Source organism: Octopus sinensis, linkage group LG15 (genome assembly GCF_006345805.1).
Source record: "Octopus sinensis linkage group LG15, ASM634580v1, whole genome shotgun sequence".
NCBI classification, from domain to species: domain Eukaryota; kingdom Metazoa; phylum Mollusca; class Cephalopoda; order Octopoda; family Octopodidae; genus Octopus; species Octopus sinensis.
In genome coordinates, this window is record NC_043011.1 from 44,884,121 (window position 1) to 44,911,733 (window position 27,613).

The 27,613-nt window shown below is 37.7% G+C and overlaps 1 protein-coding gene across 1 annotated transcript in view; it reads left to right on the plus strand.

Annotated features, from left to right (window-relative positions):
* The window catches only part of LOC115219978 (solute carrier family 28 member 3-like), an 80,781-nt gene that overhangs the window by 15,406 nt on the left and 37,762 nt on the right, over positions 1 to 27,613 (plus strand). Inside the window, 1 exon segment of the mRNA XM_036509686.1 lies at positions 25,272 to 25,633. Within this exon segment, the coding sequence (XP_036365579.1) occupies positions 25,272 to 25,633 (362 nt within the window).

Genomic DNA, 27,613 nt, shown 5'->3' on the forward strand with positions numbered 1-27,613 from the left:
GATGTATACAAAAAAAAGAACGGAAAAAAAACGGAGAAGGTTACACAAATAGAAATAAGAGGACATAACAACAGGTGTCTTTCGACTAAGGACTAATTAAATTAAGCTGGCGTGTGGGGAAGTAAAGCCTTACGGCAGGTATACAAGATTTCACAGGCACAGGGACGAATATAGATGTTGCACGGACAGCGGCCGAACCAAGAAAGAACGGTCAGGCTTGGCCGAGGAAAATATCCAACTATATTAAAATTAAGATACTTGAATATTTTCATACACTTCTTAACATGCTTTAATTCACATATAAAGTAATATATATATATAATCGTCTGCTTGTTTCAGTCATTAAACTGCGGCCATGCTGGGATACCGTATTGAAAATGTTTAAGTGGAATGAATTGATCCCAGTACTTAGCATAGTACTTATTACATAGGTGTCTTTTGTCGAATGGCTAGCTTACATGGACGTAAACACACCAACAGTGGTTATCAAACGGTGGTGGACACACACACATACTGATATATATAATATAGATTATATATATTATATATATATATTATAATATATATAGTATATATATATGTGTGTGTGTGTGTTTGTATAAACGACGGACCTCTTCCTCTTTCCAATTTCCGTCTAAAATCCACTCACAAACTCTGGTCGGCCCGAGGATATTGTAGAAGACATTTGCCCAAGGTGCCACGCAGTGGGACTGAATCTGGGATCGTGTAGTTGGGAAGCAAACTTCTTACTACCAATGCCCTATTTTTGTTCTTCCCGAGCCTCAACTAATACCCTGTTTGTTGTTCCTTCACCTATCTTTTGTTTTTCTGTAAATTTGACCCGCGCCCCATATATATAATATATATATATATATATATAATATATATATATATATATATACTTATATATATATATATATATATATATATACATATATATATATATATATACATATAATATATATCTTATACATATATATATTATAGATAACATTAAATATATATATATATAATACATATTCTATATATATAGTATATCTATAATATATATATATACATATATATATATATATATACATATATATATATTACATATTATATATATATATATACTATAATAATATATACATATATATATATATATATATATATATATATAATATACATATATATATATATATATATATATATATATATATATATATATATATATTATATATAATAATATTATATATTATATATATATATATATAAATCCTTAAAATCCTTAAAAATGTTTTAGCCAGCCCGAAGGCCGCGGCCATGCTGGGGCACCACCGCTGATGAGCCACACTAGTTTGTGAATCCACCTCTGATACGTGGCACTTGATCAACAAGGGAGTTCGATGCGCTGCCCGCATCCGCGTCTCCTGTCGTGAGGTAGGTTCATCTGGGACTTCCAACAAGAAGAGATCCAGTTTAGTTTTAAAGAAACCCACATCCACACCATGTAAGTCTCTCAGGCATTTAGGGAGGATGTTGAAAAGCTGTGGTCCTCTGAAACCCAAGCTGTTGCAGTATCTGGACCTGTATTTTGATGGTGATGTTGGAATCCTTGGCCACGCAGCGGCGCCCCGTTCTGCGGTTGGAGTAACTTTGAATGCCAAAGTTTGGGATAAGACCCTCCAGGATTTTCCAGATTATATTTACTGCATATCTCTCTCCCCGCCTCCGCTCCAGGGAGAAGAGGTTTAATACCTTCAGTCTTTCCCAGTAGCTGACATTTTGCATTGAGACGATTTTCTTTGTGTAGCTTCTCTGAGTTGCTTCGAGTTCTGCTGTTTGTTTTATATTGTGTGGTGACCAAAGTTGGGAGCAGTAGTCCAAGCGGCTGAGGACAAATGTTTTCCATAGGACCATCATTGTCTCCTTCTCTCTTGTTCTGAAAGTTCGGAGAATCCATCCAGCTAGCCGTCTGCATTTTATCACCAGATTAGCAATATGCATTTGGAAAGATGCATCATTGCTCATGTCAATGCCCAGGTCACGCACTGATTTTGACTCAGGGATTGCAATTCTTCCTGGGCCAGTGTATCCAGTCTTCACGTCATTTACCTTTGTGTGCCAGTAGCGCAGGGCCTGGAACTTACCTGCATTAAACTGCATGTTGTTGTCCTCAGCCCACCTGTATATTGTGTCCAGCTCATGTTGCAGATGCGCAATATTTTCAGGGTTTTGTATTGCGTGGGAGACCTTTGTGTCATCTGCATAGCTAGCAAGGGTGGTCATCGTAGCAACTGAAGGCATGTCTGAAAGGGCCACTATGAACATCAGTGGCCCCAAGACAGTGCCCTGTGGGACACCGCTTGTTATTTGCGTTTCCCTGGAGGTGGCTCCATTGCTCACAACTGCCTGTTTTCTGTCTTTTAGGAAGTTGTGCAGCCACTCTCCAAGTTTCCCGCCTATGCCGAGACCACGCAGTTTTATGACAGATCATACCATGGTCGACTTTATCAAAGGCTTTTGCAAAGTCAAGATATATTACATCCACATTTGAGCCATTTAGTAGCTGTTTCAACACCCAGTCATAGTGTTGCAGGAGCTGTGTTAGGCAGCCTCTACCTGGTCGAAATCCATGCTGGGTGTCAGACAGTAAGTCATTTTCTTCAAGGAACATGATTAGTTTCTTACGGACTATTCGTTCCATGACTTTGCTGATGTGTGAGGTCAGAGAGATAGGCCTATAATTTTTAGCATCTGCTCTGCTACCTCCCTTATGGATAGGGCATATTACCCCCTCTTTCAGTTTGACTGGGAGCTTACCACTTGCAAGAAAGCTCTGAAAAAGAAGCTGTAGCGGTTTTGCAAGGGCTCGTTTGCACGATTTGAGAAGGATCGCTGGGAATCCATCAGGTCCAGCAGCTGAGTTTGTGTCAATCTCATCAATGGCTAGTGTGATATCATCTTCTTCGATGTTGATGTACTCAATTTTGTCTCTTTGGCCGCTGGTAAAGTGGCAAAGAATTCTTCTGGGTTGTTTACTTGCCTGTGTCCTAGAGGTGTAGTGAACACACTTTGGAACTGTTCGTTCAGTATTTCACTTATCCTCGTGGGATTTCCTGTGAGAGAGCCATCTTTTTGGAAGAGAGGTCCTTTCTCTGGTGCACTGTGGCTGTCTCTTTGGCAAACTTAAAGAAAGCTTTAGGGTTTGATTTTATATTTTCTATTACCCAAGCTTCTTTATCTGCTCTCTCCTCCTTTTCATGGGACTGATGTAGACTTTTCTCAGTTTCCATTAGCATTCTTTCGAGCCGAGACTTCTCACCACTTTTGGTGTGCTTGCTCAGGCGGTTTGCAATCCTTGTCCGTCGTCTCATAAGAATCCTCCTTTCTCTAGGGATCCTGTTTTTATTCTTGTGTGTGCTGGCCCTGCACATTGGGACATATTTGTCACATATGGCTTGTATTATGGACATGAAGTGTTTGTGTTTCATGTTTATGTCCGGTGTGGAGAGACATTCAGGCCAATCCTGTTTGAGGATCTCTTTCTCAATCGACTTCCAGTTGGCTTTATGAAAGTTTAAGTTGGAGAGATGGTGGGTGCTTCGTATAGGCTGTGTGTCTGCGGGGCTTTTGTTCCATACATAGACAGCTCTATTATGTTGTGATCCGAGATCATTGTCGGCATCACATTAACATTATGGATAATATCCATATTGTTTGTAAGCAGAGATCCAGTATATTATCTGCCCTTGTTGGTTGCAGAACTATTTGCTCCATGAAAGAGGTATTTGTGAGATGGAGCAGGGACTCCACCTGTGCCTGCTGATGGTGTGTCATCCCTGGGAGCATCTGCCCCCCAGGCCATTCCACATTGGGGAGGTTAAAGTCACCCATGAAGAATACACTGTTGTGTGCTGTTCAAGGTTGGTGAGGACTTCTCCTATTTTTGTTAGGCAGTCTTCAAACATGCCTGAGTGTTTTGGGGCGTCTGGTGGGCGATATGTAGTGCATATGACGATATTCAGTTGTCTTATGTGTACAATTTGAGTTTCACATACTGAGTTTGAATATGACAGCAGGACCTGGGGCGTGAGGTCATCTCGGATGTACATTGCAACTCCACCATGGCTCCTCCCTTTTCTATCTGTGCGTATGACTGCATATTGCGGCATGTGTATTTCTGCATCACCTATATCGGGTTCAAGATGCGTTTCTGTGAGTGCCATGCATATAGCTTGATTGCATGTCACAAGGTCTCTCAGGAATGAAATTTTCTTTTTACAGTTTCCGCGCAGCAGCCCTCCTACATTCAGTAGAAATATTTTTGTGGTGTGTGTGTTGGTGTTGGTGTCTGTGGTGGCCATCCTGCATCTGTTGGAGGTGGCCTTATGTGGTGGTAGTTCCAGCTTTGTGCTTGTAGCCAGGTCAGCTGCTGAACAATTTTTTGTGCCATGCACAAAAAAGACTGCTGTTCAGCTGCCGCCTTTCTCACATCTGGGTGAAGCTGGCCACCTGTTGGGTTTCCGCGCACCACATCTGCATACCGTCTTTCAGTAGTGGTCAGTGCGCTTTTTTCCCTTCTTTTAACTTTTTGTTTTTGTTTTTGTTCTCCCTGAGGGAGGGACCTCTGTCTCGCGTCCGTGCGGTTTTGGTAGGGCCTCCGATGTGCAAAGCGACAGTTTGCACCTTCAACGCCGTACCAGCAGTCCCCCCTCAGGTAGAATTTGCAGGTGTTTCTTCCCTGCCCTTACAGTTTTTGCTGGGGTCCCTCTGCTTTCTCTGGACAGGGCTTCCTTTAGCCTTGATTCTGTCACCCTTTACCCTCCTGCTTCCCATCAATTCCAGGGTGCCTTTCCTTTCTTGCGGCCATCGCACCTCTTTGGTCTTCAGTTGTGGTGTTGGAAGCTGGACATGTGTCATCGTTTCCCTTTGTTCCAGGCTTCTCCATTTGGCTCTGGATGCTTTCTTCCTCATCCTTTTGGCCCTCCCTGCTGCCGTCACCTCCTCCCAGGATGATGTCCAGGGTGTCCATATGTTGCCTGATTAGAGCGTACGAACGGATAACTTCTCTCTTCTTTCGCTCTATCTGGGCGGTGGTTCTCGAAAAATTGTTGCTTTTCAGCGCCGCAGCAATAATTTCGTTCGGCGAGTCGTCCTCAGCGATCTTCCAAGCGCGGACGAACAATTGCACCTCTCTCGCAGACCAGTTTCTTGCCATTTTCTTCTAGTGAAATATAGGAACAGAGAGAGAGATAGAGAAGGAGAGATATGGAGAGGGAGAAGAGAAGGAAAAAAGCCAGGGGGGATAGAGAGAGAGACGAGGGGATTTTCCTGAGAGAAGAGAGAAAGAGAAAAATAAGAGGGAAAAAGAGAAAGGTGAGAGAATGGCAGGTCAGCAGGGGGAGAGTGAGCGGGATAGAGGTGTAGTAAAAGGGACAGGGTGGAAAGTGAGACAAGAGGTGGACCCTAGGGGGGGCAGGGAGAAGAAAGGCGGAGAGATAAAATGGAGAGGAAGAGAGAGATGAAATGGAGAGGGGAGAGAGAGAGGGCAGGATAGAGGTACCAGGGAGTGAAGTAAAGGACAGAGAGGGTGGTGTGGAGGAAGGAACAGAGAGAGGAAAAAATGGAGAGGAAGAGAGGTGAAATGAGAGGGAGAGAGATAGAGGGCGGGTAAGGTACCAGGGAGTGAAGTAAAGGGACAGAGAGGTGGTTGGAGGAAGGGAAGAAGAGGAAAAAAGAGACAGGGGGTGGTGAGCCTTAGAGGGAACAGGAGAGGAAAGGTAGGAAGAAAAAAGGGGGGAAGAGGAAGAGAGGGGGCGCAACAGAGTGTAGTAAAGGGACAATGGAGGGTGGTGTAGAGAAAGAAATAGGGGACAGAAGGGGAAGAGGAAAAGGGGTTTGACCTGTGAAGGAGCGGAGAGGAAAGAGGCAGAGAGAGGGAGGGGGAGTAACAGAGAGAGAGAGAGAAAGAGGGCGGTATATAGATACAAGAGAGAATGAGTGAAGTTGAGGAACTGAGAGAGGGGGTGAGGTGAGAGAAAGTTGATCTGAGAGAGATGCAGAAAGAGAAACGATTGCAGAGGGAGAGAGAGGGAGGAGGGGAGAGTGAGAGCGGAAATAGAGGGTCTGGTGGATGGGGAGACAGATAAGGTATAAACAGTATGAGAGAGATAGAAATAGAAATGTAAGAAAGAGAGGGAGAGATTATAAAGATAGAATAGCGCGTATTTTATATCTTTTTAATTATTATTTTCTGTTTGAAAGAACACTAATGATAACAAATAATAAAAATGTATGAGAGAGATAGAAATAGAAATGTAAAAAAGAGAAAGAGAGTGCGTGGCAGGCACGAAATATAAAAGATTATAAAGATAGAATACGCGTATTTTTTATATTTTTTATATCTTTTGTTTTTAATTATTCTGTTTTGAAAGAACACTAATGATAACAAGATAAATAATATCTTACCTTACCGGCTGACAGAGAGTACTTACGTGATTCTTTTTATAAGAAAGGAAGATAGATAGACAAGACAGACCTTTTATATTCCTCCCCAAGCGCACTTTGTAAACAAAAGGGGTTTGAGTTTCGATTAGCACATGCAACAGTTTCACGATACTTTCTATATTTTCCTAGCGATTTGGTATTAAGCAGCAAATTTTTCAGAGGCTTTTTTCAGAACACGCAGATATACATCAAAACGAAAATATCCTTCTCAAAATACTGTGTCTTGTTGATTCACAGACGAAGAATAAATTCACTTCGATTTCGGGAAGTAACACACGTGCGTTTTAACACACGTGTATTCGCGAGTATGTTCTAGTTGCAAATACTACATCAAAAGCGAAAATATTCTTCTCAAATACAGTGACTTGTTGTACTATCACTTATATTCGCTTTGCAGACAATTTCGCTTCTGATAATCGATCTCTGGAAGGACTTCTTTAATATTTAGGAGAGACACGTTAACACACTTGTTGTTAGTTCAGCGCCATCTTGATATATATAACATATATATATATTATATATATACATATATAATATTCTATATACATATATTATATATATATACATATATTATATATATATTAATATTATATATATTATATACATAAATATATATAATATATATATATAATATATATATATACATATAATATATTTATATATATATATACATATATATATACAATATATATAATATATATACATATATATTATATAATATATATATTATATATAATTACATAGATATATATACATATATATATATATATAATATATTATTATATATTCTATATTAATACATATATATATATATATACATATATATATATACATATATATAATATATATATACATATATATAATATATATATATACATATATATATATATATATATAGATATATATATATATATATATCCATATATATATATATATATATATACTATATAAGATATATCTATATATAATATATATATATATACATATATATATATATATAGTCTATAACATATATATTAATATATATACTATATACATATATATATATATATTACCTAATATATATATATACATATAATATATATACATATATATATATATATATATACTATATATATATTAATATCTATATATATATATATACATTATATATATATATACATATATATATATATATACATATATATATATATTACATTAATATATATATATATATATATTATACATATATTATATATATACATATATATATATATCTACTATATATATATATATGTCTATATATACATTTATAGGTATGTATATATATTTATATGTATGTATGTGTGTATGAATATACCTACATACATAACTCTTACAATTGACGCAGTTTATAATGAGCATGGATAATGTTATCAATCGGTTATTGTAATAAGCAGGTTTCACTGAATAAGCAAAGTTTTTTTTTTTATTATTCTTTCACTTTTACTTTCACTCAATAATCTGCTTTATATATCCTGTTTCTTTATTATCTGCTTTATATATCTTTCCACAAGTACATTCACGGTAATAATACCCTAATCATACACGAAACGTAATTTATCCCCCTTTGTGTGAACTCTTTACGCAAAACGTAAACCAATATTTCCTCTTATTTTGTTGGAGCAAACATTGAGAGATTTCAGATGTTTGTTTTCTCTTTCGCTCTTTTCTTTTCATAATTTCAGCTCCTTTCCTTCATTTCCTCCTCCTCCTCCTCCCCTCTCTCTTTCTCTCCTCTCTCCTCCTCTCTCCTTCTTTCCCTTCTTTCCTTTCTTCTCTGCTCTTGTTTTCTTTATTTTTATTCTCTTTTTGTTTTTCCTTTTCTATCTGTCTAAAACCAGAAATCAATAACTTATTCTCTATCGTCTACATTCTTTCTCTTCTACTATCTGTTTTCTGCATTCTCTCTCCCACCGTCTCCCTCTCTCCCTCTCTCCTCCTCTCTCTCTCTCTCTCTTTCTCTCTTTCTGTCGCTTCTTTCTCTTTCTCGGTCACTTATAAACAATAACGATCCTTTCTAGTCACCAAATTACACTGTTACGCCATTAGTTAACCTCCGGTTCAGAAAAACCCAACCTTTGATCGAACTTGCCTTAATATTGAGCAGAATCGTTAGCATGCCAGGCAAAATGCTAAGCGGCCTTTCGTCCGTCTTTACGTTCTGAGTTCAAATACTGCCGAGATCGACTTTGCCTTTCTTCCTTTCGGGGTAGGTGCAATAAGTACCAGTTTAGCAATGGGTTCGATGCAATTGACTCACCCTCCCATCAGAAACTGCAGGCCCTGTACCACGATTTGAAATTATTATCATCGTCATCGTCATCATCATCACCACATTATTATTATTATTATTATTATTATTATTATTATTATTATTATCATTATTGGGGCCGATGTAATCGACTAGTCCTCTCCCCCAAATTTCAGGCCTTGTGCCTATAGTAGAAAGAATTTATTATTACTATTATTATTATTATTATTATTATTATTATTATCGATGACCATAACATATGGCTTGTAAACATTTCTGAACTGAAATACTTTTAAAGAGTGTCTCGGAATAACTCCAAGACTTGTAACTTCTCAGTATTTACATCTTGTTTGTCCCATATTTTCACAGCGATCTTGTAGATTATGAAATACCATAACGCTTTATATAAAACACCGAAGTGTATAACATCTATACAGTATATACAAATGTAAAACAATGCTTGCTGTAATGTTCTGTCTCAGAGATTCTTCTCAAAGAGATTCATTTGTTAAAAACACAGTCTCGTTCGGAATCCTGATGAATCGCAAAACACAATGTTTCGACTTGATTTGGTCTCTTCAGTGACGATTATTCAAATGTTCCAAGCTCAGTCGAAAAATTATTGTTCCGACATAGAAATCGGTAAACAGAACATTTACTGATCTCTGCGAAAGTGGTCAAAATGAAGGTAAATTAACATATGCACATGAAACACTCTGCGATCAGATGGGATGCCATGAGATATGCTAGCTACCCTATAGTTAGGACCCTGACAAGTGTTACTAAAACGGGACAGTGTTGACCTGGGAACAGTAGTGACTGACACACTCCTCAGAATCTTGGAACTACCAAATCAGAGCCCCTCCACAGAATGTAGTTTAACATATTACCCAGGACATAGATACGCTCGTGCATATACATATTAGGTTTTGTTAGTAAATGCTTAAAGGAGAATTTGGATAAACTGTGATTTTCAGAAAGAGAAACTGACCGGCTAATTCGTACATTAAAAGTGCAATCTGTGAGTGGGACAGTAAAAATATGCAAGACTTTTCTCAAGTTCCAAATGTGAATTTGTCCGTGTTAACGACATCCCAAAGTTGGAGCCGTGTATCTTTGTTGGAAACCAGCTCCCTCCTCAGTGGAAGGTTTCTAATAATTAAAAAAAAAAGAAGATACAGACAGACAGATAGACAGGGAATAAACCAATTTAATGATAAACTATTCGAATATGCAAGACGGTTCGATTGGCTGTAGAATTTACTTCCTTGGTTAAAAATTTTTCCAAAGAATACCTTGTTAAAGTAGGATCTCACGAATATACTGATAGGATGAAAGATAGATAGATAGATAGATAGATAGATAGACAGACAGGTAGGTAGGTAGGTAGGCAGGCAGACAGACAGACAGACAGACAGACAGACAGACAGACAGACAGATAGATAGATAGATAGATAGATAGATAGATAGATAGACAGATAAAGAGAGAGAGTGAGAGATGTGGGGGGTGTTTTGAGAAACACCATTATCTCCCTCCCTACCCATACACCCGATCTACTCATAAAGTCATTACATTTCGTTGCTTCGACACGCACGAAAGTGTCTTCAGAGGGAACGTCAAAGGGGTCGGTGAACGCGCGTGTATACGGTGGATATGTTACAAGTGCCGAAACTGTATATGTGTTTATGTATATTTGAGGTTTTGTGGCCAGGGATGTGTCTCACTTCTAAATCTTCATTTAATACCTGTCTACGGGTTTGTCAGTCAGCCTGTATATATGTTTGCATGTATATACGTACGTATACATACGTATCTGTCTGTCTGTCAGAAATCCCGTGAACGATGAAGGCGAACATATTTCGCCATGTGATCGGTTTGAAAAATTGTTAAGACACTAGGATATTTTCCTACTTTTCTTAACATGAAACCAATGGCAGCCTTACTTCAGAAATAACGAAATTATATATCCACCATGTGTTGTTGAGCACTCATTTCCTCTTTCGGCATTCACGTATATATATAATATATATATATATATATATCTAACATATATTATATATATATATATATATATATATGCATGTATGTATGTACGTATATATGTATAATCATATATTCATATATATATACGTCTGTCTGTCTGTCTATCTATGTATATACATATATATATATATATATATAATATATATATATATATATATATAATACATACATGCGTACATTCGAACGTACTTACGTATATGCATACATATATCTATATTTCATTTTTGTATTTGGTTTTCCAGATTGCTGATGTGAAGTCGTGTGTTGAAGCATATTTTGATGTATTTTAGGCGGCTATTATGCCGATAATAAATACACACACTGACTGTATTTCACTTCTTTATTGTACTTGATCCGTGATTTAATCAGTGAATTTTATCGTTTCTTTGATTAGTCGTTCGGGAAATCTACCAATTAGCTATGTTTGCCAAAGTCCTTTCGTTGCTAAGCGCAACCTCATCAATGACATGCCAACATTTTGTCCGTGTCTGTGTGTGTGTGTCTGTCTGTGTGTGTGTCTGTGTGTGTCTGTGTGTGTTACAAAAACTGATGTTAAAATATGGCGGCCAAACCGTCACAGCCAACTGTCTCAAAAAATAAGTAAAAAGGGAACTACCACAAGATATGTAAGGTTAGTCATAAATCTACATATATAGACACGTCAGTGTGTTGTTGACGCGTGCACATGGTTTGACCACATGTGTGTGCATATCTGATTAATGCTGATGCATGCCATCATTCACATACATCTAGTTAGTCGTAAAACACGGCATAAATCAAATACTGCGTTGGGGATGTTATATGTATGTATGTATGTACATATATATATATATGTTTATATGTATGTATATATATATATGTGTGTTTATATGTATGTATGTATGTATATATATATGTTTATATGTATGTATGTATATATATATATGTTTATATGTATGTATATATATATATATATATATATATATATATATATGTTTATATGTATGTATATATATATATGTTATATATCGCCACCACACTCCGCAGAAGAAGAGAGAAAATTTATAGACTTTTAAGTTTGTATATATATATATATATATATATATATATATATATTGGTGCGAATGCTGGATTAATAAACATACTGCTGTGTGCTAGTTCAGTGGTGTGCATTCGTTCATTAGTATTCGAAATACTGTATTGATTTCTTGTTTCAGTTGTTAGAATGGAAGTTTAAGAGTGATTAAGAGTTATATTATTGTAACATGATCCGAACCACTGCAAAAGTAAGTAAAGCCACTAGACTTACATGGCTAAATACGCATACACTCATACACACACACAAACACACACACACACACCACACACACACACACATACATGCTCCAACGCCTCCTCCACCACACACGCAATCCATTCATAAAATTAAAAGAAACGCATGTTTAACCACTCAGGCATTTTACAGAATCCACAGCATAGACATGCACGAATGCAAGAGCACATTTCACGAACGTACACACTCTATCGTTGTCTATCGTTCCCTTTCTCCTCTCCCTTTCTAACATATATTCTCACTGACATCCATATAAATATATTCATTGGCAAGAAAAGATGTTTAAACAAGAGGATTTCGAAGGATTTCTTCGATACAGTGTAGGCAGGGTTTATTGTCGTAAATAAAAGAATATTTTAAGATTCCGCGATACAGAGGTGGCAAGGGTTTGTTGTTAGATAAGAGAACATTGTAAACTTGTACAGTACAGAGTTTGATAAGAGAACATTGTAAACTTGTTCAGTACAGAGTTAGATAAAGAGATTGTAGGAGAGCTGACCATACTAACAGATTTGAGTGGATTAAAGGATTGAACTGCGACGTTCCGTGGTCAATCACATAATGCAACATCTTGAACATGTGTCTCATATATTTAGTGTGTGTGTGCGCGCGTATGTGAGTGCGTGTATACATGCATGTGTGTACGTGCGTGTGAGTATGTGTTTGCTTGTGTATATATATATATATACGTTTGTGTATCTCTGTGTATTTCACTTAAATCATCAGCATGCCAGCAATGTTTATTTCTCTTACTAAAGATTACTTTGTGTTATACCCAAAGACTTTAACGGTCACTGCGTTCGTTAATTAATTAAATAAATCAATTAAATTCATTGAATGCAAAAGTCAGTCGTTAAGGCTTGTGGTTAAGGCTTGTGATGTTTATATCACAGTCTTATCGGGTACACTAGTTCATAAACCTTCATCGGCAATTATATACACACACACTCGCACACATACACACACATGCATGTGTGTGGATGTGTGTATAAATATATATGCACATTTATATATCTATCTAATAGTTGATGAAATTTTTTGAACTAGTGTACCTTAAGTGATTGTAAGATGTGTGTGTGTGTGAGAATGGAACAGAAGAAGCAGCTATGCACTACATATGTTTCAAAAGTGTACGGAAGTGTTTCATAGTTATACTGTACATTTCATAGTCTGGCGCATACTTGTGCAAAACCCATTTGCCGTAACGTATTGTCAAAGGAATAAATAAGATACGCATTCTGACTATCATATAAGGAGTGGAAAATAGTCCTGGTAAACAATCAATCGCGTCACCTCCTCACAAATTACTTCACCGAGGTAGAGGTGGGTGTGATCTCTAAAAAGTCACTACAGAATTTATTTATAATTTCATTTCAGCGAAAACTGTGTTATGACGAATGTAAACTACCTTTTTATATACAATATATTTGAAGGCGAGCTGGCTGAAACGTTAGCACACCGGGCGAAATGCGTAGCCGTATTTCGTCTGCCGCTACATTCAGAGTTCAAATTCCGCCGAGGTCGATTTTGCCTTTCATCCTTTCGGGGTCGATTAAATAAGTACCAGTTACACACTGGGGTCGATATAATCGACTTAATCCGTTTGTCTGTCCTTGTTTGTCTTCTCTGTGTTTATCCCCTTGTGGGTAGTAAAGAAATAAATATATTTGAAGGCAGAATAAGGGGCAACGGAAATATAAGCCATGTTTCAATCACGTGTTGGTATCTCTTCAACAACTGTTCACCCTTCTTTCTTATCCAGAAACATAGTTGTTGTATAACCATTAATATTTTTCTCCACAGTATCACATTTCATCCATCGGTCAACCAGTTTTAATTGTGTTCACCCAAATGCTCCTCCGATTCTGCCAATCTACCTCCTTTTTTGGTTTTGCCATTCTGCTGCCCCAATGTTCCATCGAATCTTCCCTTACCTGCTCCTCTATTTGTCCTGGTCGTATATCATCTGTTTTATTACGTTAGTGTGTCATAAAAATAATTTATTAGAAATAACAAAGCATATTTAACCTGTTAGATACCCTTGCTACATGGATAAAGGATCAGAATAGCGACAACAAGATCAGATGTTTGTATCCTGACAAGGTCACAGTATTGCAACCATGTCAAACGCTCGGCCCTTTCCAAACACAAGTGCGACCCGCAAGAGCCGTAGCTAGAGGTTTAATAAAGGGAACCTCCAAAATTTTTAATTATAAATATAAGTGAGTGGATTTGGTAGACGGAAACTGAAAGAAGCCCGTCGTATATATATGTGTGTGCGTGTCTATGTGTGTTTGACTGTATATGTGTGTCTGTGTTCGTCCCCACCAACGTCGCTTGACAACTGATGCTGGTGTTTTTACGTCACCGTAACTTAGCGGTTCTGCAAAAGAAACCGATAGAATAAGTACTAGGCTTACGAAGAATAAGTCCTGGAGACGATTTGCTCGACTAAAGGCGGTGGTGCTCCAGCATGGCCGCAGTCAAATGACTGAAACAAGTAAAAGAGTAAAAGAGAGTTGTAATTCAATTAAGAAAAATAGGACTATTGATGAGCAAATAAAAGGTTTTAAAAGATTTTCTCCTCGATAATAAACAATTGATATGACGGAAATCTTTGTTGTAAACGATTGTTTAAAAATATGCGGCCCCCATGGCAAAGTCGATTAGCAATGCGGCCCATAAACACTCTGCAGCTTGACTTACCTGCTGTATTAAGTTTACGAAGAGGTGCTGAAAAGTTCTTGGCTTTGGGTAAAATAAAATATAGGAGGATCAGTTAATTATGACTTTAATCAACATATTCCCCTCTCAGATTCACTGACTTATTGCAGCTGTCCTTCAGTTTTTCTAAGCCCTATAAAAAAACTTTGAAGGTTGGGTCTCCAATCAGGCCTTCCGCGATTCCCTTAAAGCCAGGAACTTTTCAGGAACACGCCCAAACACACTACCGTCAAATGACTCTGACTTTACCCAGCTGTAAACAGGTTTCATGCTGTAACAGCAGTTCTGTCGTTGGGGGAAAGGGGCAATGGAGTTTTAGAAATTAGAAATGGTGTTTTTTGTTAACTTGTTAACCTGAAGCACTGAATTCAATTCCTGACGTGGAGAGAATGGCTTGGACAGAGGTAATTTAAAAGGCGAAGTGGTCTTTAAGCTCTAGCGTTTGAATGGGTAACACAAGGACTGGCCTCCTTCTCTGCACCGATGACAACGACGACGACGACGACCACCACCACCACCACCACCATTATGGCTGATTCCAACTACTAGGAGCACTCCGTCGGTTACGACGATGAGGTTCCCAGCTGATACGATCAACGGAACAGCTTGCTCGTGATAGCACTCCACAGACACGTGTACCCTTAACGTAGTTCTCGAGGAGATTCAGCGTGACACAGAGTGTGACAAGGCTGGCCCTTTGAAATACAGGTACAACAGAAACAGGAAGAAAGAGTGAGAGAAAGTTGTGGTGAAAGAGTACAGCAGGGTTCACCACCACCCCCTGCAGGAGCCTTGTGAAGCTTTAGGTGTTTTCGCTCAATAAACACTCACAATGCCCGGTCTGGGAATCGAAACCGCGATCCTACGACCGCGAGTCCGCTGCCCTAACCACTGGGCCATTGCGCCTCCACTCCAACTACTACTAATGCTCCCACTCCCACTTTTCGTCCTCCAAATTAAACACTAAACACAGAGTGGAAACGTAGTTACGATAGCGTTAGCATATGTCTTATTTATTTATCATGTCCATGTCCATCGTCATCGCCATCGTCATCATCACCATTGCCGTTGCCGTGGCCGTTGTCGTCGTCCTCGTTGTAAAACACCCGGAAAACTTTATAGTTCAGTCACGAAGATTACTGATTAGTCTGTGACAAAATTACAAATGTATATGTATATAGATAGCATACACACTTGTATGTTTGTGCATATATATATATATATATATATATATATATAGAAATTCGGGGTGAGTACTTGATAATTATAAGCACCTGTGTATACCGTTTGGTGGTGTAGGTGGTGGAGTAAATTGATCAAAATAAAATAAAAACATGATGCGAAGGATTCAGCGGTACATATGTTTCGGGCCTTTATTAGACAGATTTATAACAATGCATAATGTATGTCTGTGGCCTTCTTCAGCCGCGCACCACAGCTTCCACAAGGACATGTGTTACATCAAAAATTCTTGGTTGGGGATGCAAATCCTCTCATTCACGTACGACATAATGCGGCAGCAGCATAGAGTTGAAGCGTCCATCTCTTTCTTCTCTCAATGTAGAATGAGGAAAATTGGATGTTGAGGTAATGTAAATAAATAATACATATATAGAGGTGAAGATGGAGGGGCGAGAGTTCGGGACGAGGGATAAAAAATGTATAAAAAGTGTAAGTATAGAATAATATAAAAATGTAGAGGATAAAGGGTTGTAAGTAGATGTAAAGGGGGTATAAAGAAATATAAAGTAAAAATAGAAATAGAAATAAAAGTAAAAAAACCTGATAAAAACATGATAAAAGTGTAAAAGAATGTAAAGATAAGGGATGTATAGAGGTTATGGACCAAGCATGGTGGTCAGGAGATTGATAAAATTTAGTTGTAGAATTGTCAGTACATCAACAGTTTCGTCTGGGGACTTAATGCGTTGTAAATCAGAGCTGATGAGCATTTAATCTGGTTCCTTGAATTAAATGGACTTCTAGTACATACATATCATCATGGATATACACCCACATACACGCGTACATATACGCCTCCAAGCCTATAAGCATACACACGCACTCGCGTGTAAACACGTACATAAACACACACGCACCCACACGCACGCGCGTACACACACATACATACAACAGAATATCCGCATATATACACGGACATTACGCGCGTACACGCTCACATGTATATACGCGCGCCCATCACTCCATACACACACGTATATGCCCACGCCTCTAGGTCCAGGTATAAGATATTAAAGGATGTGTATAAGAACGTATGTAAAGAATCCCGTACTCATGTCAATACGCGCACGCACACACGGCTGTGTGTCCGTATGTGCGTGCACATATACACTCATATACACACACAGAGACACACGCGCACATGGGTATAGCTATAAGATATCGAAGTATGCATGTACATATATGCGCGTGCATATGTATGTATGCGTATACACACGTACGCGGACGCTCGTATATTCAAAAGGTGGATCCATAGGTAAGTAAATAAACATATATAGAGGTGTAAAGCGATAAGTTAGGGGTAAGAATGAGGGTAAGGGTAAAGATTAGAAATAAAAAACACAGTATAAAATAAGAAATACAATGTAACCTGAAGCACTGAATTCAATTCCTGACGTGGAGAGAATGGCTTGGACAGAGGTAATTTAAAAGGCGAAGTGGTCTTTAAGCTCTAGCGTTTGAATGGGTAACACAAGGACTGGCCTCCTTCTCTGCACCGATGACGACGACGACGACCACCACCACCACCACCACCATTATGGCTGACTTATTGGAAGTCCACCTGAAGATTGTCGATCAAGACAAGAAACAATTGTAGTGGCGGTTTTTTTGACTATTTATAAAAATTTTATGTATTGATTAAGTCTTTCCTTGTTTGTTTTGCAAAATAGTGGTTTTGTCTCTAATAATATTTTATAATATTTTACTATAAAATTGGATTTAATCCTAAATCTGATTTTTTCCCTGTAAATTTGGATTTATTCCCTAATATTTATTATATATATATATATATAATATATATATTATATATACATGCATACATGCATACATATATACATACATAAATATATATATATGTGTGTATATATATGTATGTGTATATATATATATATATATATATATATATATATATGCCTGCCTGTCTGGCTGCCTGCCTACCTACTTACATACATACACACATGCATACATACATACATCGAGAGAAAGCAAGAGAAATAGAGAGGCTGAGAGAGAGGTAGAGATAGAAAGATAAATAGAGGTAGATAGTTAGATAGATAGGCAGGTAGGTAGGTAGGTAGGTAGGTAGGTAGGTAGGTAGGTGGGTAGAAAACATGCATTATTAATGTGCAGATTCGGATTAATTCAGCTTGAGGCGTCAGTCGAATGATAATTGATTGTAAATTAGGTAAAAGTATGCGCTATGATTACAATATTAAGCAGATAAATTTATTAATATACGTTAAGTGACATACAATGCCAGTTTATTATTAACGTTATCTTTTTCTCTGGCAGCTACAGGAAATAATTGCGGATGTGTTTTGTTTCGTTTCTCTTTAAGTGCTCTTCGGCAAAACGTAGCTTCTCCGTATCAGTACGCTAAAGTATTTCTGAAGAAATTCTTCAGTATAATTCAGATGCTTGCTAAATCAGTTGTTCTATGTATTACATAGGAATTTGAGAAATGCCGAAAACATCTGGATTTTTTTCCGGTACAAATATATGCTAATGGAGATATAAAAGTTCATGCATGTGTGTGTGTGTGTGTGTGTGTGTGTGTGTTTGTGGTGGAGGGGGAGAGAAAGAGACAGAGAGAGAGAGAGAGAGAGAGATCATGTAAGAATGTATGTATCTTATATCTGTCACTGGAGTGCAGCCATGCTGGGATAATGGCTTGGGGTGTTTAGTAGAACAGATTTGCCCCGGTACATACTTTTTTAAAGTCTGGAACTTATTTATAGGTCCCCTTAGCCGAACATCTACGATTCGAAGATATAAACAAACCAGCACCGGTTGTCAGAAGTGGCGGCAAACAAGCACAAACATAGGTACATACACATACACACGTGAGCATTCACGCATGCACGCACACACACACACACACATTGTTAAAGACACATGGCCAAGTTGCCGCGCATCAACTCTACTTCAAGATATAAAATAGTAAGCAACTACCAACAATCAAAAACAATGTCTAAACTTAACTCTCTCATAAACTACTACGGAAAAGGCTTAACTAATAAAGAGATTTATTATCTAACATAGGCGTAGGAGTAGCTGTGTGGTAAATAGCTTGCTTACCAACCACATGGTTCCGGGTTCAGTCCCACTGCGCGGCACCTTGGGCAAGTGTCTTCTACTATAGCCTTGTGAGTGGATTTGGTAGGTGGAAACTCAAAGACCGTCGTATATATGTATACATATATATATATATATGTGTGTGTGTGTGTGTGTGTGTATGCTAGGGTGTCTGTGTTTATCTCCCCCCCCCCCGGTGTGTTTACGTCCCCGTAGCTTAGTGGTTCGTCAAAAGAGACCGAAAGAATAAGTACTAGGCTTACAAAGAATAAGTCCTGGCCGATTTGCTCGACTAAAAGGCGGTGCTCCAGCATGGCCGTAGTCAAATGACAAACAAGTAAAAGAGTAAGAGTATATATGCACACAAACACATACGCGCACACACACTATACTATGCTTATATAAATATATAGCTATGCCTATATATGTGTGTGTTTGGGTGTGTGTTTAAAGATGTTCTATCGAACAGCTGTTTCAATATATATTTGATGAGAACTAGAATCTGTAATCCCGCCCAAATTTTCGGGAGTCACAAGTACATTTAATGTCTCAAAGCAAAAAAAGAAAAAGGAAAGATAAGAAAAAAGTGAAGCGGAATCTTGTTACCCAATTATCATTGGTGTTTGCAGTCACAACTGAAATTTCTTTTCATCTTATCAAAACTTCTCCAACTTTCTTATTCTCCAGTTTCAAGTTGATGATACTGAGACCGATAGGTCAAAAGATGGATCAAAAGAACATCGGTTAAAACACTACCAATCAGATATTTTCTTGTGAGCCCACAAGAAAATATGTTCTGCTGTGGAAATCAGCTGCCTTCTGGACACCAATGTGGTCAGAAAAGTAGAGGGAAACAAAAGGACATCTATGGGTCATTGGTAAAGAGCTGGCAAATCCAGTACTCAAACTACATTTTCAGTTTCATACTTATTACTACTGGAACAGCTGGATACGTACCAGCCCGCATGAAGCAAAGTACGGTTGAATGTGGATTTTCGTGAAGAGAATGAATCTCCTTCATTCATACGCTACAAATGATCTGCAAAATGTTGTTGCGGTTTAAAAAGGACGCTGAACAAAACAAAATGCTTTCCTTCACAACATTACAACCGGTCAAAATTAAGACTAAATTAAAGGCAGAAAGAGAATTGACCCACACACATGCAAAAATGCATGCATGCAGATGTTTAACATATGCACAATGTGTAAATGCACGCATACATGCATAAACACATACATGAGTGGAGGCACATGGCCTAGTGGTTAGAGCAGCGGCGAGCTGGCAGAAACGTTAGCACGCCGGGCGAAATGCTTAGCGGTATTTCGTCTGCGTTACGTTGTGAGTTCAAATTCCGCCGAGGTCGACTTTGCCTTTCATCCTTTCGGGGTCGATAAATTAAGTACCAGTTACGCACTGGGGTCGATGTAATCGACTTAATACCTATGTCTGTCCTTGTTTGTCCCCTCTGTGTTTAGCCCCTTGTGGGTAATAAAGAAATAGGTTGGAGCAGCGGACTCGCAGACGAGGGATCGCGGGTTCGAATCTCAGACCGGGCGATGTGTGCGTTTATGAGTGAAATACCTAAGCTCCACGCGGCTCCGGCAGAGGGTAATGGCGAACTTCTGCTAACTCTTTCGCCACAACTTTCTCTCACTCTTTCCTCCTGCATCTTGCAGCTCACCTGCGACGGACCGGCGTCCCGTCCAGGTGGGGAACCTATACGCCAAGGAAATCGGGAAACCGGTCCTTATGAGCCAAGCATGGCTCGAGAAGGAACAAAAATACACACATACATATATATATATATATATGCATATATACGTACACTTACATACATATATACCTATATGCTGCCGACAAAATAGACTGCGCTTGCGTGGTGGATTTGAAAAACAAAATTAAAATATATGAACAAGGGGCACTTGCTGGATTGGCCTCGTGTTTATATATTTAATCTTTGCGTCCCTGTTGATGAAGACTTCGCCATAGTAAATTATTTTATTTACTAGAATAAGTCAGAAACCATGAACCAGTAAAGAGATGGTAAATGTTATTATTTTTCATTCCTTTCGAAAATTTACCCCTAATTAGTGGTTTGGACTTTAGCTGTTCTTTCTAGCGTAAAGGATTCCTATGATGGAAACCTCTTATAGTGTTTAAATGTACACTGTATCTTATATACCTACATATATACACATCACGGTATTGACCAGACTAGCGGGCGTTACTGTATATCGCTGGTCAAATTATGCTTCGCATTGTTCTCGCCTTCAAATGATGCTAACCCGCTGACTGGACAAGCAAGCCAACATTACACCCCCACCCACCCCAGATCGGAAGATTATTCCGTCGCAGAATTACCCATGTACAGTTGCGTTTACTAGTCCTGGAATTCAACCCACGATCTAGCAATCGTGAGTACAACAGCCTAACCACCAGCCCACGCGACTTTACATGCATATATATATATATATATATATATATAATATATATATATATATACATATACATATACATACATACATACATACATACATACATACACCCACACACACACATATATATATATATACACATACATACATACATACATACATACATATATATATATATATACATACTTATATATATATACATATATATATGTATATTATTATATATATGTATATATATATATATATATATATATATATAGTCTTTTATTCTTTTACTTGTTTCACTTCCTTGACTGTGGTCATGCGGGAGCACTACCTTTTAGTCGAAAAAAATCAACCCCAGGCCTTATTCTTTGTAAGCCTGGTATTAATTCTATCGGTATTATTTGCCGAACCGATAAGTCAGTAGAACGTAAACACACCAACATCGGCTGTCAAGTGATGGTAGAGACAAAGACAAGCATGTATGTATGTATGTCTTTATAGGCGCAGAGTGGCCGTGTGGTAAGTCGTTTGCTTACCAACCACATGGTCCTGGATTCAGTTCCACTGCGTGGCACCTTGGGCAAGTGTCTTCTACAATAGCCTCGGGCCGACCAAAGCCTTGTGAGTGGATTAAGTAGACGGAAACTGGAAGAAGCCGTCGTATATGTATATATATGTGTGTGTGTGTGTGTGTGTGTGTGTGTATATGTTTGTGTGTCTGTATTTGTCCCCCCAACATCGTTTGACAACCGATGCTGGTGTGTTTATGTCCCCGTAACTTAGCGGTTCGGCAAAAGAGACCGATTGAATAAGTACTAGGCTTACAAAGACTAAGCTCTGGGGTCGATTTGCTCGACTAAAGGCGGCGTTCCAGCATGGCCGCAGTCAAATGACCAAAACAAGAAAAAAGAAAAGAAAGTAAAAGAATGTGTGTGTGTGTGTGTGTTTGTTCCCCCACCACCACCACCATCGCGTCCCCGTAACTTAGCCGTTCGGTAAAAGAGACCGATCGAATAAGTACTAGGCTTACAGAGAATAAATCCTGGGGGGGTCGATTTGTTCGAGTAAAGGCAGTGCTCCAGCATGGCCGCAGTCAAATGGCCGAAACAAGTAAAAGAAAAGAAAGTAAAAGAATATGTGTGTGTGTTTGTATGTCTGTGTTTCCTCCCCCCGCCCACCCACCATCGCGTCCCCGTAACTTAGCCGTTCGGTAAAAGAGACCGATCGAATAAGTACTAGGCTTACAGAGAATAAATCCTGGGGGGGGGGTCGATTTGTTCGAGTAAAGGCAGTGCTCCAGCATGGCCGCAGTCAAATGACTGAAAGAAGTAAAAGGGGGGAAAAAAAAACGGAAGAAAAAAATCGGGAAACTTTTGTAATTTATCTCGAGTAAATAATTGATTATTTTCACCGGCGTCACTCTCGTTCTTCTCTCGTTTTATAAAGACCGGTGTAAAGTTACATACAGCCAAGTGAACTGATAAAAAGACATGGATTTGTTTAGTTTTTTATGTCTTTCCTGTTGGGGCGACACTTGCCCGAGAAAGATATTCACTGCGTTGGTGGTCAACGGGGGTGGTTAGTAGCTTTAATACCAAAAATAACTGAAATGGAGAGTGGCAAAGAAAAACATTGAGAGTACCCGGTGAAAGGGTGGATGGATAGATAGATAGATAGATAGATAGATAGATAGATAGATAGATAGATAGATACATACATACATACATAGAGACAGACGGGCAGACAGATATAGAGAGAATGGGGAGAGAATAGGTCGAGAGAGGGAGGGAGGGAGAGAGAATAGCTAGCTAGATAGACAGAGAGAGAGAGAGAAAGATAGACAGAGACAGACAGACAGACAGAGAGAGACAAACAGACAGAAAGAGAGAGAGAGTGGGGAGAGAATAGATAGAGAGCGGGAGGGACAGAGAATAGATAGATAGACAGACAGACAAGCAGACAGACAGATAGACAGATAAAGAGAGAGAGAGTGTGGGGAGAGAATAGATAGAAAGAGGGCGGGAGGGAGGGAGAATAGACAGACAGATAGAGAGAGAGAGAGAGAGAGAGAGAGAGATAGGTAGGTGGGTAGGTAGGTAGGTAGGTAGGTAGATAGATAGATAGATAGGTAGGTATAGATAGATAGATAGATAGATAGATAGATAGGTAGGTATAGATAGATAGATAGGTAGGTATAGATAGATAGATAGATAGACTTTTGAAGTTATTTATCAGTGTAAAAGTGAAAATTTTGGGTATTGCACGCTACTGTTGCTATTGAGAAGGTGGTGGCGGCGGCGGTGGTTTCGTTGTTGTTGGTGGTATTGTTGTTATTGTTGTTGGTGGTGATGATAGGGATGGTGGCGGTGGTGGTGAGATTATTTTCTGCTAGGGAAATTGAAGCGATGGAGACGATCATTTTAATGGTTTTTTCAGTTGCTTCTCTATTAAATTTGTCACGATTACTCTCTCGTTTCTATTTTTAAAAGAAAAATATTCTTATCACTGTGGTTGTGTTCTAAAGTTGCCGCCTCGACAAATAAATAAGTAATTAAATAAATAGATAAATAAATAAATAAATAAATATATGCAGGATTCAATGAAGATATGAATGAAATGTAGGAACAGTGGACCAGAAGAATGAATAATATTATTTTTCGAGAACTACAGCTGGATTTATGAAATAACAAACTGTGTGGAAATGTTCTTTTCAGGTGGTCCAAAATCCTGAAAACTTGATTTTTACTCTCTCTCTCTCTCTCTCTCTCTCTCTCTCTCTCTCTCTCTCTCCTCTCTCTCTCACTCACTCACTCACTCACTCACTCACTCACTCACTCACTCACTCACTCACTCACGTTCATATTGATTACATGTTAAAGAAAATGCTTTCCCTTCGTTCGCCTGTGTTGAACACAGCTTTGGTCTGGATGAATCGATGTCGTCAGACAGTGTTCAACGATAGTCGAGTGTTTCGATCCTGAACCGTAACACCCTCCCATTGGTGGATCAGCGGTGATGGCTTCCTTCATCTCCTCCTTGATTTCTTTCTCTGACTCCAAAACCAACATAAGACTATTTTTGCTGCCTCTCCTATCTTATATCCAGTGACCGGGTATATTCATGTGCTCATTGTTTCATTCCCTCTAGTAATTTTCTACGTTCATGGTTAGTACTTAAAGCTCTCGATATGGCTGATTGTTAAAGACAACGATTATTGTGAACTTTCAGTTGGCTTCTGGTTTGCTAGTGAGTAAACTTTCGGTGATCTAGATCTAGATTTGGTGGATCACTTCGGATACGGTGTTTTATTTATAAATAAGAATATAGAACTTCTTTTTATGACGACAATTGGACATCAACTCGGACTTTCTGTTTAGAATATCTGTTGCTTTATATGACACTTGTAATCTTTCTTTACTACAAAGATTGCAGAAAGTTTTCCCGTTGGTGTATTTGGTACTATGGACAAAAATAGATCAAAAGTTTGTAAAATTAGGTATTTTCTTTAGTGGCTAAACGTAGTTCAACAGAATTATGTGTATGTATATATGTGTGCATGTATGTATATATGTGCATATAAACGTGTGTGTGTTTAAATATATGTATGCTTATATATACATTATATTTATTGATTTTTTTTTTCATTTCTTTTTTATTGTCCTTTTACCTTCATATTTTTCTTATCTTTTTAGAATGTCGGATTTACGGAAATACCCGATTCAGACTTGAACTGCAAACCAGACCCGAAAAGATTGGAGCCAGAAGATCCCGAACCCGAAGAAAAAAGCTACTATCAAAAAGCGAAGCCGTATTTGTGTACAGGGTTTTACATATTACTGGTTATTCTTTATTTGATCTACTTCGGTTGGGCCATGCATTTTGGGCAAGGAGACGGGGCTTCAATATGTCTTCTCATTCTCACGCTCTTTGCGGCTTTCATTATCCTCTACCACTTCTTGAATAACAGGCTTAAACTTAACGACCAAATCGCCAATAATGTTAGTGAAAGAATGCAAACATACACCGGAGAGAAGATACGGACTTATTGCAGATGGTAAGTAATGCAATCAAAATCTTCATGCCTCGCCCAATTGTCTCCCTCTCTATCTCTTTCTCTTTCTTTTCATTATCTACCTCAAGGTACCTCTCTTTCCCTCACACACTATTCACTTTCTTTTTTTAGTTTTTCTCCGTCTCTCTCATCTCTTTTTCTCACTAGTAAAATATTCCTTACTATGTTCATGGTGGTGTTTTTTGTTTTAGCCCAGGCCTAATCGAATAGACTTACGGTAAAAAAAAGCATCACGTATGTGAGCACTCTGCCTTTCATTCAGTCGCCAAGGACTGCGAGAAATGCTAGAATACCAGATATAAAAAAACCTTATGATATTAAATTATAAATTTTTATAGTCTGAGATCGAATCACATCGGGATCAACGTCGCTTTTCTCCCTTCAATGATCGATAAAATAATTTATTATTCATGATCTACAATAGCTGCAGTTACACGACTGAAACAAGTAAAAGAATAAAAGAATATATATATATATATATATATATATATATATAGATATATATATATATATATAGATGTATCTTTATTATATATATATGTATATATCTGTATATATATATATATATATATATATATATGTATAAATATCTATATATATATATATATTATATATGTATATAATATATATATATATGTTATATATATGTATATATATATATATAGTATGTTATATATATGATATATATATATGATATATATATATATATTGTATAATATGTGTATATATATATATTGTATATATATAATATAGGATATGTATGTATATATATATATATATATATATATATAATATATATATATATATTATATATATGTATATTATATATATGTATATATGTATATATATGTTATATATTATATGTATATATATATGTATATATATGTATTTATATATATATTGTATATGTAGATATATATATAATATGTATATATGTATATATATATATATATATATATATATATCACTAATATATATGAATACAACGATATATGACATACATACATACACTCACAAGCACATATACACATATACAAGAAAGTTTTGTATAAGATTCATTTTGAGAAATAGGAACCGAATTTCTTTCAATCCACACTCTACTATGATGTCAGTCAAATAGGAGAATGAGAAACACATTCGATTAAAAAGGAGATTTAGTATGATTTAAAGAAACTTTCTAAGATATGCTAACAGAACATGCTTAAAATCTTTCTTCCTCCATCAAACTTTTTATAATCTCTCTCCTCTCTCCCACCCTCCGTCTCTCTCTCTATCTATCTATCTTTCTATTTCTCTATCTCTCTTTTACACTCGATGTGATGACAGTGGCGTTTTATTTACATTTCATTACTGTTTGGGATTTGTAAGATATATACAGGCGCAGGAGTGGCTGTGTGGTAAGTAGCTTGCTAACCAACCACATAGTTCCGGGTTCAGTCCCACTGCGTGGCACCTTGGGCAAGTGCCTTCTGCTATAGCCCCGGGCCGACCAATGCCTTGTGAGCGGATTTGGTAGACGGAAACTGAAAGAAGCCTGTCGTATATATGTGGTATGTGTGTTGTTTAGTCCCCCTAGGCATTGCTTGACAAAACGATGCTGGTGTGTTTACGTAAACGGGTCCCCGTCACTTAGCGGTTCGGCAAAAAGACTGATAGAATAAGTACTGGGCTTACAAAGAATAAGTCCCGGGGTCGATTTGCTCGACTAAAGGCGGTGCTCCAACATGGCCGCAGTCAAATGACTGAAACAAGTAAAAGAGTAAAAGAGTATAACCTATTGTCTGAAAGAAATAACAGTCCCAATCTCCCTCAAATCACATTTTTATACTTTATGTATTTATATACCAGCGAGGGTGTCTTTACTCTTTACTTATTAATCACTGGTACAGAAAACTATTCTACAGAAATAAACTGAGTTACAGCTGTATTACAAATATGAACGACTTTATAAGTAAACCATCT